Source organism: Falco biarmicus, chromosome 3 (assembly GCF_023638135.1).
Source record: "Falco biarmicus isolate bFalBia1 chromosome 3, bFalBia1.pri, whole genome shotgun sequence".
Lineage (NCBI taxonomy): Eukaryota > Metazoa > Chordata > Aves > Falconiformes > Falconidae > Falco > Falco biarmicus.
Genome location: NC_079290.1, coordinates 27,193,618 through 27,210,084, shown reverse-complemented (window position 1 = coordinate 27,210,084; position 16,467 = coordinate 27,193,618). Strand labels below are relative to the sequence as shown.

The window sequence follows — 16,467 nt, the reverse complement described above, 5'->3', positions numbered from 1 at the left end:
CCCGTGGGGTCACAGCCCGGCCAGCAGCCCTGCCCCAGCCCGGGCTCCTCGCCATGGGGCCACAGGTCCTGCCAGGAGCTGCTCCAGCGTGGGCTGCCCATGGGCTCACAGCCGCCTTCGGGCACCCACCTGCTCCGGCGCGGGGTCCTGCACGGGCTGCACGTGGGGATCTGCTCCAGCATGGACCTCCCTGGGCTGAGGGGCACAGCCTGCCGCACCGGGGGCTGCACCACGGGCTGGGGGGAACCTCTGCTTCGGTGCCTGGAAATGGCCTCCTCTCACATATTCTTATTCCTCTCTCTGTCTGCAATTGCTGTTGCACTATTTTTTTCTCCTTCTTAAACACATTATCCCAGAGGTGCTACCACCATCGCTGATGGGCTTGGGATTGGCCAGGGGTCTCGGAGCCGGCTGGCATGGGCTCTGTTGGACAAGCTTCTGGCAGCCTCTCACAGAAGCCACCCCTGTAGCCCCCCACTACAAAAACCTTGCCACGCAAACCCAGTACAATACGTTTTCAGATGATGCCTTTCTATTCTCCCCAATTCTATCAATTTGTATTTTAAAGTTTAAAATCTTCTTGCCACTTTAAGACTATCTTTAGAAATTAGTTTATTTCTTATTGCTACTTACAACACTTTTCAATTAATATAATCAGCAAAAATAACTGATAAGCCTTTTTCAGATTTTTCAGTTTTAAATGAAAATATTAAACATGGTCAGAATAAGTTGTTCATTGTGAAATTAGAAAAAAATGTGGGTTATATTGTAAGGATGCTGTTTGCAAGTAATCACCTATTGTCATAGTCAAAACCCAAGCCTTTGTGAATTGTCCCTATTTCGGTTGGGCTTCTCTGCAGAAAATATGGATTTGGGGTATTGTTTTATTTCAGTATATGGTATCATATCATAGCATAATAACTGCTCATGGATTCAGTACATTTCTAGTCTATCCAAAAGCAGTCTGCAGAGCTCTCATTTGTGGTCTTAACTCTCAGAATTGCTTATAGCTCTTCTGCTCTGTGGGGCAGCAGATAGTGGTCTACAAAGCTCCTCACAAGTGTCTTGCATTCCCTTGGTTGCCAGTTTCTTACCTGTAGAGATTTTTTGGTGACATCTTATCCAGAGTCTTCAAAGAACCTGCAAAATGATCCTCTTCATTTTCCTGCCTCTCTGTGCTCTGCAGTGCATTTCATGTTCTTTCGGCTTCTGGGGAAATTAAAATAACTAACGTGTATGTCTTTTCCCCGCTTTCTCTAGAAATGCTGATTTTATTAAGTAGTTCACTGTGCATTATTTTTTTATTGAGGACAATATTTGTTAGTGTATAAAACTGGCAAATATCTCAAGGATTTGCTTAATTAAGAAATTTGTTATTGCTTTGTTAAAATTTTTATCTTAATATTATTGAGCTTCCAGCTGCTACTTTAACTTTTTCTCTTAGAGAAAGAAAAAGAATTCTAGTCTATTGATTTCCAGACTGACTTACAAAAAATTTATTCAGACATCTATACTTTACTGGTTAGTGGAAAACACCCTGTTTCAAACATAGATAAAATTCCCCCTGTGCCTCCTTTGGTGATTTCAGCCAGAACTGTGTTGCACTGCTCCTTACAATTTTTATCAGTGTGTATGCTAATAAGTGTACTTCACAGATGGGATAAAATTCTGTAGTTTATTACTGACTCTCAGCTGTGACTACACATAACGTGACTTGATTGCTTTGAAGCGGGGAGAGAGTATGTGATCCTCGACATTGTCATATTAATGTAATGTAATAATGATGTACTATTTTTCCCCATATGTACACACAGACAGACACACAAAAAGCAGCTTGCTCCTAAATATAGGAGGAAGGAGTTATTCATGAGTTAGTGTTTCACATATATCCTTGGTCCTAAGGCCACACAGTAAATATGAATACTCAGTTGCAAGTATTGAACATTCTTGGAACCATAAAATGGTATGAATTAATGAGGTTTTGCTTAGGTGCTTACTGAACATTTTCCAGGAAGAACAGTCTGGAGTAGAAGACCAAATACTCCTGGACTTTCAGAAAATTCCCATGGGAAAAGATTTACACTTTTATGAGCCAGAATTTTTCCAGTGCCAGGTGGATCTCTCTAAATATTCTTAGTTGGTTACTGTCCTCGGAACAAAAAGTCAGTTATATCAGTTGGCATAGCCACCAGGAGCTGTCTGAAGACCTATTTCTGCAAAACACTATCATCAGATTAAGTTTTGCAATTCTTCCATCTCTTATCATCATATATTAATTTGATCATCACAAAATTTGTGGAAACTTCTTTGAAATCGGTGTATATCTAGCATCTTTTTTTCACAGAGAGTATAGTACCCTGGGACAGTGAATTTAACTTTTTGAATTAGATGCAGACAGTCACTTCAATACATTCAGCTTTCTAAAATGATTTTTCTCAAAGGCCTGTGTGAAATGTCCATGTGGTAGCCTTTTAAGCTATTTAAACTGGAAAGGCTTTTGCTTAGGCAAGTTGTGCCTTCTATTATCCCAATTCAAATTTAGGTCCAAGATGTTAGCATGTGTCTGCATGGCCTTAGCTCATATATTTGTGGAGGATTCAAGTTTAAGTTCAGAACATTGGGAGCGAAATCGATGTCGTGGAGTCATGGTTACTTTTTTCTGAAATACAAATCTTTCTTGAACCCAAACTCTGGATTTAACACCATAGTAGTTTCCCAGATTTTTAAACTGAACTTTGGAGTAGTTTTTAATTGTGGACATTTCTATTTCAAGTATGTTATGTTCAATTGTTACACTACAACTTTAATTATATATGCAATAAACAATTCTTTATGCTATTCCAAGGGGAAAATTCAGTTTTATTAGGTTTATTATTGTGTCTCATATTGACCACAAATAAATGGTAAATTTGGATATTTTGATTATTATAAATTCCCAGTTTGGTGCATGGCAATTTATTTCGATACTTTCAAAATATAACTCCAGAAACTATAGCTGTATTTAAATTAAGCGTAACAACAGGAATCAATTTTACATATGTATTTTTTATTTCAAAACCCAAGAAGATGACATGGTACCATTTGGATCAAATTCTGCCTTTTGTCATGCTTCTAAATACTACAGATGTGGTGGCAAATGAAAAAGTGCAATTTCAGATTCATTGAATATTTGCATTTCTTTTTAGATTATCGACATAATGGGAGAGATCTTCAAAGTTCAACGCTATCAGTGCCAGAACAAGTTATGTCATCTAATCATTGCTCTCGATCAGGGTCCCCTCACCGTGGAGATAGTATAGGACGGACTAGATCATGGTCTCCCAGTGTCCCTCCCCCACAAAGGTAAACTGTTATTTAATGCGGTGTTGATCCTGTAACAATACTGGAAAGAATCTTCAGACTTTCAAAATGGCAGTGAATTAGCTAGATCTTATGAAATAATGTAAAGCTGGTAGTATTTTTTTTACATTATACTGAATTTATACATTACTGTGCAAAAATTCACCTGATATTGTGTTATTTTTCATCAATACATTCCAATCTAAGGAAAGAAAAATGTTTCTCCATATTTTCCTTTTTCAAGAGCTATTTAGAAGGTGCCATGTTTCATGTGATGGTTTGACATTTTCTTAGCATTCATTTGTCAGTAGCTGTTTTCAACCTTTTTGTCTGTGTAGAATTAAGGTTCTGGGAGAGCCATACTTCCTGCCTTTTCTACTGTTCTTTTCAAACTTTTAATACATTGAGAATAAATTGACACACATACAATTTTATACTGAAAAATATCAACTCTTCATCTTATAAGGCCTCTGATAACTGTTTATCTTGTGAAACAAAGATCAGGACATTTCTTCCAAAAGCTAGCCATTTTGGGTAATAGCTACTACTTGGTTGAATATAGTGATCAAGCCAGAAATAAGAATTTTCCTGCACAGGTAAGTTTTGTTAAGAGAAGGCAGAAGGATAGATGTAAAGGGGAATGAAGCCTGTTTTCTAGCATTTTGTCACTATGTATGGGTAGGTTTCCAGCTGATGTAATTCAGCTGGAATAAAAGAGGAAGTTCTTTTCTTTGCCCATAATGTTCACCATTCCTGTTGAATACTAAAGATCTGGTAGCCAGTATTTTCTGTCAGGTACATGTGTCTGTCCCTTTCTTCTATAGCCATTCTGATTCTCTTGTGTTCTGCTTTCTTTTCTGTTATCTTTGTTCTTTATGTTAGCTTAAAATTCTCTTGCTTTCATATTCTCTCACTTAGGAGTTTACTTACAATTTCCTCTAACAGACTAAACGATATGCTTTTGCATTAGTGAGGTATTAGGATCCCAAATTATCTCATATCGTCACAGACAGCTAAAAGGCAGAAACTGTAAGTTTCTACTTGAAACCTAAACCTGTATGTAAATACAGCCTAACTTTGAATGAAACAGAAACAGTAGACACAGAGGGGCCTCCTCGGATTTCTACTATACTGATTTCAGTCTAAGTATTTGCCTGTGCCAACTCTCCTGGGTTTATTTGTCTTGGATGTAGACATACATGTGAGCAAAAGAAAAATCTCTTTGTGTGTGCATTTCTGGTTTTGTGTGTGAGTGCGTGTATGTGCATTTGGCTTGTTACCCAAGCTAGTAATTAACACTTGTCTAACACCATTGAAAAACCTTTTCATTTTCCTGTGGTTTTGTATTTCTTCACATGTATGAAATGTTTCTTGCCTCCTGAGTTTCCTAAACCTGAATTTTTAAACATAATTTTGAACTTACAGAGAAAAATGTTTCAGCTGTTTCCTATAATGTCACAATCAAACACATTATTTATCTAATGTTTCCCTGCCCACACAGCAAATCATTTCTTTGAGGAATTGTCAAGTCCAGAGAACTGGGTTGCCAGCACCTGAGAGTTTGTAGAAAAGAAGGATAATCCTTGGGTTACAGAAATGTACTTTTTTAATTCTAATAAAAATCCAGGTGTACTTGGCAAAGCTATAAGCATTATTAATCACATTTGCACCATGTTTAGTTGCTATACGTGTACAGTTTATAGACCTGTTCTAGCTGTAGTAAGCATGCTGCATACCCAGAGATCTCCCAGTTACTGATTGATGCCAATACAGGCAGTTCTTGGGCCACAGAAGTGTAAGTCAGAGTTATAGCTTAGAAGTCATTTTGCAGTCTCAGTCCTTCTACCAGATTTGGTTGATAAACTCCACCAAAGCCACATTACATAGCAGCTGACAGGAAATTGTTACTGCTCCTGTAATGTTTTCAGGTAATAAATAGACTGTTATTCTCTCTGTAGATCAGAATGCAGTTTAGACTGTGGCAGGTACTGAACAGCATCATGTTTAGGTTTTTCTAAGACTGTGCATTTGAAAAAAGCGAGATGAAGGTAACTGCAGAAAGTGATTAGGCTGAGATGATGTGGTAAATCTAGTGGAAGGCTCGTTATTCTCTACTATCACCACCTGCAATTACACCTTTTCACCTGTTACTTGTTATCTGGTTGCTCTATACATGTTCTGTCAACTGCAAGAAAGTTCTAAAGGAGTGAAGACATATGTTGTGAAAGCAACTTTTCTTATAGAACAAGTTTAATTGGAGAAAGTATGTCATTTTCTGTCAAATAGTGAATCTGGCTGACAAAAGCATTCTTAGCAGAGTGAAAGAGAATTGAAATAGTGGTAACACTTTGAAGCAGAAGTACAGTTGTGTAGGATGTTAAAAAGCAGCATGAAGTCGGAATTGGATATAATACAGAAATTTAAAGAAGAAATAATTTATTTAGAACAATAAAGCAATAACACAATCTTATTGAAAGTGATTTGCACAGGCAGGATGGTACTGAGTTTTCAGGACTAAGGTTTATAATCAGATTTTAGACAGGAGTTCTGATTGGGCAGACAGCAAAAGTCAGATCTCTGGGAAGCTTTGCAAAGAAGTGACACCTTGAGAAGGCTTAAATATTGAAGTCAAAAGAAAAAAATAATAAAATAAGACGATAATGCTATAGACAGAAAAAAAAAATCAAGGTATATTTTAATTTTTTGAAACCTGAACAAAAGGAGAGACCCTGAGGAAAAGGATCAGGCAGAAACTAGAATTCAGAAAGTAGTAGTGAAAATTGGTTGTTGGGAATACTGTTAACAGTTAACTAAAAGCAGCAGAGGAGCCCTGTCAATGTCCATTTTAGAGCACAAATATACATGAGAAAGTCCAATGGCAGGGTAAGGGCTATACTAGGTTTTCTATCATCTTGATATAAATATGGGGGTTAAAATAGAAGCAGTTTCAAGAAAGAGTAAAAGGCAGAATTATAGTAACTTTTAATATGGCAAATGTAAAGTTTACTGGCCAGACTAAACTTTTTATTTGGCTTTATGAAAGCCAGAGTGGAGAAATGCTTAATGAGAAATGAGGTAGAGCTGAAGGCAAATGTTTATGTGTAGTGCAACATCTTCATAGCACTTATATGCAGAAATAAACAGCAACATGGCAGTGACAGTGAAGCTTGCACATACAGGTTAACACTAACCAGGGACTCGCAAATGATAAAGGAAAAGGATGACAGGTACCAAAAGGGCAGACAAAGTGACAAGGAAGGACACAGGAACTGAATGGCATAAGGGATTGGGGGGATAAAAATAATAAAAAAATAAAAATAAAAAAAGAAGAAAGCGGCCTACATTAGAGAAGACTGCAAGAAAGGACCGAGGAGGAAGAAGAATTTATTGGTCTAAAATTGGAATTTGTGTGGAGGGAAACATGCAAACTTATTTTCAAATATATACAAAACAATTATGTTTTAGATATCCAATAATTATTACAGTTAACTGTTGTCTTTCTATCTTCCTATTCTCATGGATCTGTTTAACAGAGCAGACGTGGTGAAGTTAGTGTGTATCAGTAGGTATTAATGGTTAAACTGAATCGATGGGCAAAGCTTTGGTCTCAAACAGTGCAAATCTGTAAAGGTGGTTGGTGCTTTTAATGGAGCCTGCATTATGTGTGCTACTTATACCCAATTAAACAGTTCTGTCTTTTTCAGCTTCTGTGCTAGTGAGATTACAGAATAAGCTTTCCAGTGCAAAAAACCCATCTGTTACTTAATTCAGATGACAATGTTTTCAGCAGACTGCACTCTACCATGACAGCCAGAAGTCCTCATTGTGTCTTACTATGGTTTACAACTTTATAGTATAGCCAAACTCAAGAGTTCATGGGAGATTCTTCACAGTGTATGTTTCAGCTAGAAAGGAAATTTTCCTTGAAGGTATTAGTCTGGAAAGACTAATGAAATCTTGCCTAAAATTAACCTTTTAAATTAAACAAGCAAACAAACAAAGAACACTAAAAAAGTTATCCTCTCACTTTCAGAACAAACATTAAACAAAAGAAAAAAAAACACCTATCCCTAGCCTGAACTTAGCACCTTTTTCTGTAGGAGAAAATGTTTTTACCATGAGATGTAAAATTACTTAAAAGTATGCAAAAGACAGGTCAGCTAACATATCTAATGACCACCATGTTTGCTAATAATTGTTTGTACAAACCATTATTGTACAAACCACAAACCAGTGAGGGGTGGTGGTCCAGACACACCCAGAACTCAGAATCTGATGTCTTTTATCCTTAGTCGGAATGTGGATCAGGGACCACGAGGGACTCGATCTACTCCTGCGCATTACAATACCCTGAACCGAATGGATAGACACCGTGTTATAGATGACCACTACTCCCCGGACAGAGAGAGGTAAATATCTGACTGGAATTAGAAACAGCTGTAGTCTACACTCATCAACATGAATTATTTCAGCATGGTAGCTACTAAAGTAAATAGCAAAATTACTTACCTAATCCCACAGGTGAGCATTTCCCTACTCATTTATCCAGTGGTTACGTGACATACGTTAAAAAATATTCAGTGCACACAAGGGTGACAAAACTGTCAAGTTAGTGTATCTTTGCCAAAAGAGAACTTGAAAAATCTATGAGAAATTCTACAATATAAAAGACAAATAGCTTAGTTGTCCTTTTTTATAAAAATATTTGTAGGTACTATATTAATACATTCTTCAAGTGCTGAGTATCTTTAGAAAGATCTAGCAGTAGATTTGGTAATTTTTGCTGATGAATAAAGAGGCATAAAAATTAATAGTTTCAGCTCAGTATTAATGTAATTATTCCATTGGATACAGTGCAATTCATGGACATAACAAAAGTATGTTCTACCACTCTGTTGGTCTTTTCTCAACTTTATGAGCCGTCTTGGGGGGGTGGTGGGGAAGGTTATGGCAATGTATGTTAGAGTGAAATCGAGGTCTTTGTGTTTAGAGGCACATCTTACCATGACTAATGTTTTGCCTAATGGAATTTCCCAAAGAGTGAGCAGAGCTGTAACAGCCTTTATGAATTTGAATGATGTAAAAAAGAATTGCAGACAATAATTGGCTAATGTAGTTCATTTTGCTGATCTAATTGTGACATAAAAAAAATTATAAGATCTTTCTCACCTCATTGTCTTCAGGTCAGAAAATCAAAAGAAAAAACATTTTTTACCTTTAATGCTGAAAATCTTCCAGCTTCTTATACCTGCACATTATAATCAGAAAGGCATGACTGCTGGATATTGTCCCACTTCATAGTTGCATATAGTAGGGAGTAATACATTTTGCAGTCTTACTGAGTGCTGTCACTAGAATTTGATGTTAATACTTTTATAGATTATTATTACAGGTTATTCCTCAAATATCAAAGCACATAATTGGTGTTGCTAGCTGCAGTACAAAGAATTCAAGAAATCTGTGGCTTTTTGTTAACAATATTGACCAGAAAAGGTGAATATGTCTTAAAAGAACTTAATATGATTGTCAATGGTTGTAAGGAATGTAAGACAAAATTATTCAGAAAATAAATAAATAAATTTCCTAATTAGGTAAGTTAGAAAAAAGAGTGCCAAAAGAAGAAACAAAAAGCAGATCTAGTCAAGCAATTTCTAATTGAATTTGGCAAAAAAAAGTCAAATGGACAAAAAAATTAAGATATTGAAAAGCAATCACGTATTTATCATCCAGAATGTAAACTGTATTCATTAGAAGTATAATAGCTCATAGGTGAATGTCTTTTTTGCATTAAATTATTTAATGGTTCTATTTTAGTTACAGAGAGAAGAACACTATTTAGTTGGCTCATGAGACTATCTGATTTTCAGACAGAAGGCAGTAACTTAAGGATTCTGAGCCATTTCCTTAAAAGAAAAGAACATAGTGCTTTTGGGACAATACTATGTTGAGTTTTAGACCAGTCATTCTTGAAATAGGATCTAAACTTGTCCCTAGAGCTTGTGTATGCCTTACCGAATGCTCACGGGTTTGTTCACTCTGCCAGTTTGCTTGCTGGCTCCCATACAAATACATAGCAGTGAAAGGTGCCTTGAAGTACAGCACTACAATCTTTCCCCACCACTTCAATCATAAAACTTGTACTGGACTGACTTGGCTTAGAGAAAGAGAACTGGTTTTTCAGAATGTGTCAGAAAAACAATGTCAGAAAGTCGTTGTTGATGAGATTTTTGAATTCTCACTTGACCATTCTGGATCAATAGGTATTTGCTCGTTAGGTGTGTTCTGAATCTCTGAACGCAGGTTTGTCAACTGTATTTTCCAAAACACACAGAGAAGTTCTCCTGATTGTACAGGGTGCGTGGTTGCCTGTATAATCAGATTGTTGATTAGTTATGCCTTTATTGCAATATACAGTTTCTGAAGCATATTGGTTTTAGGCAACACTCAAGAGAATAGAAAAACACTACTCCCAAACATTTGTCATATTTTATATTAATTGTTAGTTTGACAGTGGTTTTATGAAAGGAAAGATTATTAGGCTTCAAATTTTGTTAGTAAATATTTGTGATACTGTCTGTGCTACCTAATAAAAAACAATGGTGTGTACTAAGTCCCTAAAGTAACTCTTTAATGATGTTGATTCTGAAAACGGCTGGTAACTGCAGGCCCTTTGGAGAGGTGGACAAACTGAACTTTGTATAGGCTTATAATCTCCCTGATTGTCATCCTGGTTTTGTTTCACACTTACCTCTGAAAAAAATCACACTTTGCTTTCCCACAGCTCTGATGGTTTATTGTTTCCATGGTCCATTTATCCCTTTGAGCTATTTGAAAAAAATCAACTTTGAAAACCTGGTAGACATGCCCAGTTGCTAAGCTAAAATATGACTGAGAATATGAATAAGAAAATGATTTCCTTCTTTTTCTAGATAATTCAACATAAAATTCTCTAAGATATATAGCACTAAGGTGCGAGTTGAAACCATACACAAAAATGTCTAATGACCTCAGGCCTAATGGCAATGCAAATATTCCTTGAAAACTGAATGCGTAGTTAGAAGTGAAAATAAAATTATTTTTAAAATAAGAAGAGACATAACTTCTTTAATTTAATTTGAGATAATTTTAATTTCAAACACCAAGCCTTTAAATATGTCAAATGTTTCTATCAAATCATATACTGAATTTTGTTGGCAGGGTAAAGATATAGTTAAAATTTGTATCTGTTTCTGTATTATCAAAAATGTCAGATTTGTAGTGTATAATCATAGGTCAAAGTGGGAAATATATAATACTTATATATTTACTATAGATGTATTAGTTAATTCTTTTCAAAATGTGAGGTTTTTTGCAAGTACCCACCCTCTTTTATGAAATAGGCTAAATTTGTAATGGAAAGAAATATGAATCATACAGCCCCAAGTTCCATAAGATCTTTTATTTGTGACAAGATAAGCTTGTAAACTTCAGTTTGACATGTTTTAATAAACTGTCTGAAGCAGACCTCACTTCAGAAACTGAAACTGATCAAACTATAGAGAAAATGTTGGAAACAGCCAGATTTGACCTCTGAATTTTATATTTAAGCTATTAAATTAATCAAAGGTAACAATGTGAGAATCTTAGTGTAGGTCCAAAACAAGACATCAACCAAAACCATACCCGTGTATTACTTTCTGAAAGGTACATCAGCAGTTAACACAGACCATGACAGCATACAGGGATTGTACTCAGGCCCACAGCTCTAACCAGCTTAGATACTATTTAGCAACTATTCTAACTTATTCTTTATGCTAGATGTGCTCTCTCCAAGGCATGAAATTGCTAATGGCAAATTTAGCATAGATACAGTAGGCCAGAGCATTTAGAGAATGCCTAATTCAGACTTGCACTGGAAACATCTGAGAAAACTAAAGTATAAACGTTTTTCTACTAGTCACTTACAAGAAAACAAGAAAGAAAAATCATATTAAATTTTGATTCTGCTATCCCTTCATTGGGACTATTGCACAGTTTCCATTTTGAAGAACAAAAGTTACTATCTGCTCTGTTAAAGTAATGGGATAGTCATAGACACAACTATTTAAAGAAATACTCTCCATTATCTTTAAATCACTTCAAAGATGATATCTTGATATGCTGGGACTAGCATGACTGCCACACCACTATTACTCACAGAAGATTTCATTAACACATTGAAATACAGACTTTCTGTTGAACACTTTTCTTGTTTCATGCTGTTGACAGTTGGTTTTAAACATGTCTTAAAAGTAAATGCCAAAATACATGGCAAAAATTCTGGTTACTATAATCAAACCAGTGAAGACCAAAATAACTCACTACCATGAGTCTGCTGTGTATTAGGTAAGATGTCATTTAATTATCTGCTTCCATTATTTAACACAAAATTAAATGTGGCAAAAAGCAATATAAATTCTGCATTTCTAGAAGTCATTTTACACCGGCAGTTGCTTTATCTGTAAGAAACAGGCTCCTAATCCAACACTGTTAACAGCTCGGTGCTGGATTAGGTCAAACTAGGAAGCGTTTTTTGAGATATTGCAGCATACTAAAACCAGAAAACTTAGCTGATAATTTTTTTTCACACTCTTTACTAAAGACACAGCTGAATAATATGTAATTAACTAGTCATTTATTATTTAGTTAATATTTTACAGTACAATCATTTAAGTGTATATGACAGATATAAAGACATTATAGAGTATAAAAGGTACCTGATATTTTATGTGGAAATTTTGGGATAATATTTTCAGTTTTTGGTTGTGTGGGTCATATTGATACATACCCATATAGGTATGCAATGTCATTGTTTCTTTGCTTCTTCAAACACCCAGTAAAGTAAAAGAAATTCATTGATGAAAATTTGCTTATAGCTGTGTTATAAAATGTATTCATCAACTTCAATCTCAATAATTGCAGCATTTCCTTAAGTTCTCCTTTCAAAATTTTACCACGTGCATTAATAGTATATTGCATTTCCTAATTATTTTGCATATTTATGCCCGCAATTGCAATTAAATAACATACTAGAGATTGTAGAGTAGGGATTCCTCTAGGTAAGACTACAATTTCCTCTCCTGGGGCTTTCACTCATGAGCCCTCATGGGCTTAACTGCTGAAGGGATTGCAGTCCATGCACACTGCTGTTTTAGCCTTGCAGTAAGGATGGCATAAAGGAGCGTGTTTTCTCTTTAGCTCCTGTTATTTACAGTGGGCATATTACTTCACAGTGAAATCACTGTTGCACCATTATCTGCACCACCCACCTGGTGCCATGCAAAGAGTGGTGGAGCAGGAATGCAGAAAGAGAGTCTTGCAAATGTAGTTGCATCTGTAAGGACTCATGATTCACAACCTCTGAGCCAAATTAGACAAGTAACAACAACAAAAAGACATAGACACATTCCTCAGAATAAAATGCTCACACAAAATGCCCATGTTAAAATAATGCAGTTCTGATAAAAGACTTCAGTGTTATGCCCTTTGGAGCAAGGACTTACATTATGGGGAGCACTGTGATAATGTGATCTTCTTGTTGAAACTCATCTTGATTAAATATGTGTCAGTTCACAAATTCTCTGCTGATAATTGCTATTTTTTCACAGCTAAAGTCTTAGAACTGGCAATTGCAAACAGCTGGAATATTTCTAGGATTTCTTCTATACCGGGAGATAAGCAGGAATTTCTATACAATTGATGTGACAAAAAGCATTCATACCATTATCAGTGGGAAAATTGTTAATGTTTATATGTAAAGTAAATTTGTTCTCTCCTTTAAAAACCCTAAACTATTAAATACAACTATTCTGTGAGTCTTTTATATGAAATGTAGCAGGGGAACTCATATAACCACTGTTTTATTCTTGAATGGCATTTGCCATTTTCTAAAGGTTGGGAGCTTGACTTCATATTTTATTTATGTAGTTTTTAGGTGTGATTACCCAGGTGTTTACGAAACAACATGGAAAACATTCTACCACAAAGCACATTAACTACTGCTTTGTTCATATGAGAATCCAAACCTTTAGAACTGTATCACTGGCCTCACTTGTTTGGAAAAAAGTAACTAGTTGTAGTAGTTGCTTACCCTTGTTGGAATGAGTAAGCTGCTAATAGGAAGTATAGCACACATTTTCCCTGAAACCACATCATTTCATTAGTTCCAGCCTCCTCCTCCCTTGATCAATTCTGCCCTCAATGTCGCAGTACTAACTTGATCCCAGGCCCAGGTTGTTACTTCATTCCTTCCCACAGTACTTACCCTGTATTTCACATGCCAACGCTCTCTCTTTTCTCTTCTACCACTTTCAATGGCTCTTTTTCCCTTAAATTTCTGACTAATCGAGCCAAAGAATGACATGTTTCTTACTCTGCAGTCTGATTAAGAAAATTGCCATTTTTTCATGTTGCTAGATTTTCAGAATATTGTAATTTGAAAAGTTCGGGCGTATTTGGTTAAAAGCAATTTCATACCAGTAAAAATAGATATTTATTTCTTAGTAATCTTAATAATTTCATACATGTAATAATTACATACATTTGATTTGTGATTTCAACTGAAAAAAGTGTAAAAGTTGCTACTAAAAATAGAGGATAGTAGTGTTGCCAATGATAAAATGTATTGGTTATATTACATTCAGAAAATACTCTGGAAAAAGCTGACTATCAGAATAGATAAACAGTTATAGGTTGATAGAGGTTTCTTGTGTGAACTGATTTTGATTCATGCAGGCTCTAACAGTGGAACAGAAAGTCCTGTATTGTATTCAGAATTACTCATGGGTATTCCAATAAGCACAAGACTGTAGTACTCCTCCAGTACTTCATCCTTTCCACAGAAATACCTGGGAGTCAACTTACCACTCTAATAGGGAAGTTGGAATGTTATCAGATTGTGGGACCTGGTACCAGACAATGAAAGGAGTAGATTATCTTCTAATGCGTTCTCTTTACTATTGAATAAAATATCCCAAGCAGCAGAGACCAGGTTAAACTCCTCTTGCACAGTAAGAAGAACAGAAAGGCGTGCCATGGGTGCTGCAAGTGAGGCATTCTCTGTGTGTGCGTGCTTTCAAGCATGCTTCTGAGACTGTTCTGGTGTGTCAAGGCAATCCAATTGGTCACTGAATCACTGATACCTGTTTTATTACCCTCATGGTTCACTGAATTTTTATGAAGGTGTAAGGAAGTGGACAAATAGGTGAGTGATATCAGAAAATTCTAAGTTATCATTTTCTGTTCACTTTAAAAAAGTGAACTTATCATGTTTGCCTATATGTCTGGAATCTTCTTGTCAGAACAGTGGAAATCTGTTTTCACCTCAGGCAGGGGTGTATGTGTGTGTGTGTGTACATCATATTGCAAAACCTATAGCACTGCCTTATCAGACTAAGTTCATTATTTTAAGATAAGTGAAATGAGTTGCTGCTGCAAATTTTATGTCTAGGCTATCTGTAACAAAATATGTAATGTTTGAGAAATCTGTGAGGATGCAGACTAATATTTTCATTTTGCCATACCATCATTTGATATGCTTCTGCCATCAACTACTATAGTGTAGCAAGTAAGGAATGTGTGGTAAAAGGCTAGAAGTCTAGATGAAGGTTGCAAAAAAAAGAATGTATCTTGGAGTTCTTTTGTATTTTTAAAAATCTGCTATATCTAAACCTTGTCCATGTCTCCCTGGTCTTCCAAATATTCCCATCCACATTGCATATGAGATCATGACTTTCATGAACGGCTCAAAAGACATGTTTATTTTAGAATCAGATCTGGAACATTTCTGGAGTTCTTTTGCACCAGCAATGCATAACTTAATGATTTTACTACATTATTATTTATTTACATTATGATTTTAAGTGTTTTAGACTGGCTACTAGCCAAATGAAAGTTGCCTATGTTTCAGTTTTGGACAGTGAGAATTAAGTATGTCATAATAATTTTTGGTGTTATGTTAACATATTTATAAAAACATAAAGAATTGCTTTTAAGCTAAATACATTAAGTATTAATAATAAAGAAACAAATAATGGAGTATTGACTGCATGCTCAGAAGAGAGATCGTATTTAAGCCTTTTGCTCTGCCTGTTGAAATACATAAAGCACAGAAAAATATGCTGCCTCATAATGTTCATACTATCATATTTCGACCTTTGTGATGTCAGTCATTCTGTCTTTCATAGAGATACAGCATGCACTTTTCCATTCGTTTTTACTAACCATGCATATTTTATGGAAAACTTTACTGTACTTAACAGAAACCATTTCCAGATGAAGAGAGACACATGCTTACATGAATAACATCTCTAGAATTACTATTGTTATATAGAGTTATTATGAAAATGCACAGTTAGGTTATATATTTTTAATTTATTATTAATGCCTTGTACTCTAGTAAGTTACTGCATTAATTCATGTATAGAACTGATTTTTCTTCTTAATGATTTCAGACATATTTTTTATGTTACGCTTGTAAGAACATTTTATAGTGAGTTATTATCTATTACAAGTTAGATAGCAGGGATAACATGGGCTCTAAAGAATAGGAAAAAGTATGAATAGCCAGTAATGCCAGAGGATGAGGTAAAGTATAAGCTAAAGCTTAACTCGCTTCTCTATATAAACAAGCAGAGTTCTGGGTGATGAGGAAGCATATTTCAAACTTGTTAAGAGCTATTACATATCAAACTGTATAAGCAGTTGTATCTAAATGCCGGCTTACTCTGATTCTGAATTGCTGAATAAAATAAATTAAAAAAAATATTAAAAAAAGGTTGAAATGCCTGCCATACATGAACAAGCAAAATCTCAGAACTTGATGAGAGCACTTAGAGCTCTTAGTCTCTAGAAGTGTTAGGACAAAACTTGATACCAGAGGTTGAGCACTTAAATTAGTTTAGTGGGGATATGAAAAGTAGTTGGGACTCAAATCCTAAGTAGAACATTAACTGATGGTGTTTCATTCACATACAGATAAGTGAAGGGAACAGTCTGGGGTGTTCCTTATGAACCATCAGTTAAGCTGCTTCCAAATAGCAGTTTGTTCCCATGAAATTAATGTTCTGCAACACATGTTCTCCTTGAAGTCCTAGTTTTGTTTAAAGCTTT

The 16,467-nt window shown here is 35.5% G+C and overlaps 1 protein-coding gene across 50 annotated transcripts in view; it reads left to right on the top strand.

The window, feature by feature from the left end:
• RIMS2 (regulating synaptic membrane exocytosis 2) overlaps positions 1-16,467 on the top strand; it is a 484,966-nt gene that overhangs the window by 310,074 nt on the left and 158,425 nt on the right. For all 50 annotated transcript variants that reach the window (XM_056332919.1, XM_056332910.1, XM_056332929.1 and 47 more), the window contains 2 exons: positions 3,186-3,342; positions 7,632-7,748. In XM_056332919.1, the coding sequence (XP_056188894.1) occupies positions 3,186-3,342; positions 7,632-7,748 (274 nt within the window). The remainder of the gene's footprint in view (positions 1-3,185; positions 3,343-7,631; positions 7,749-16,467) is intronic.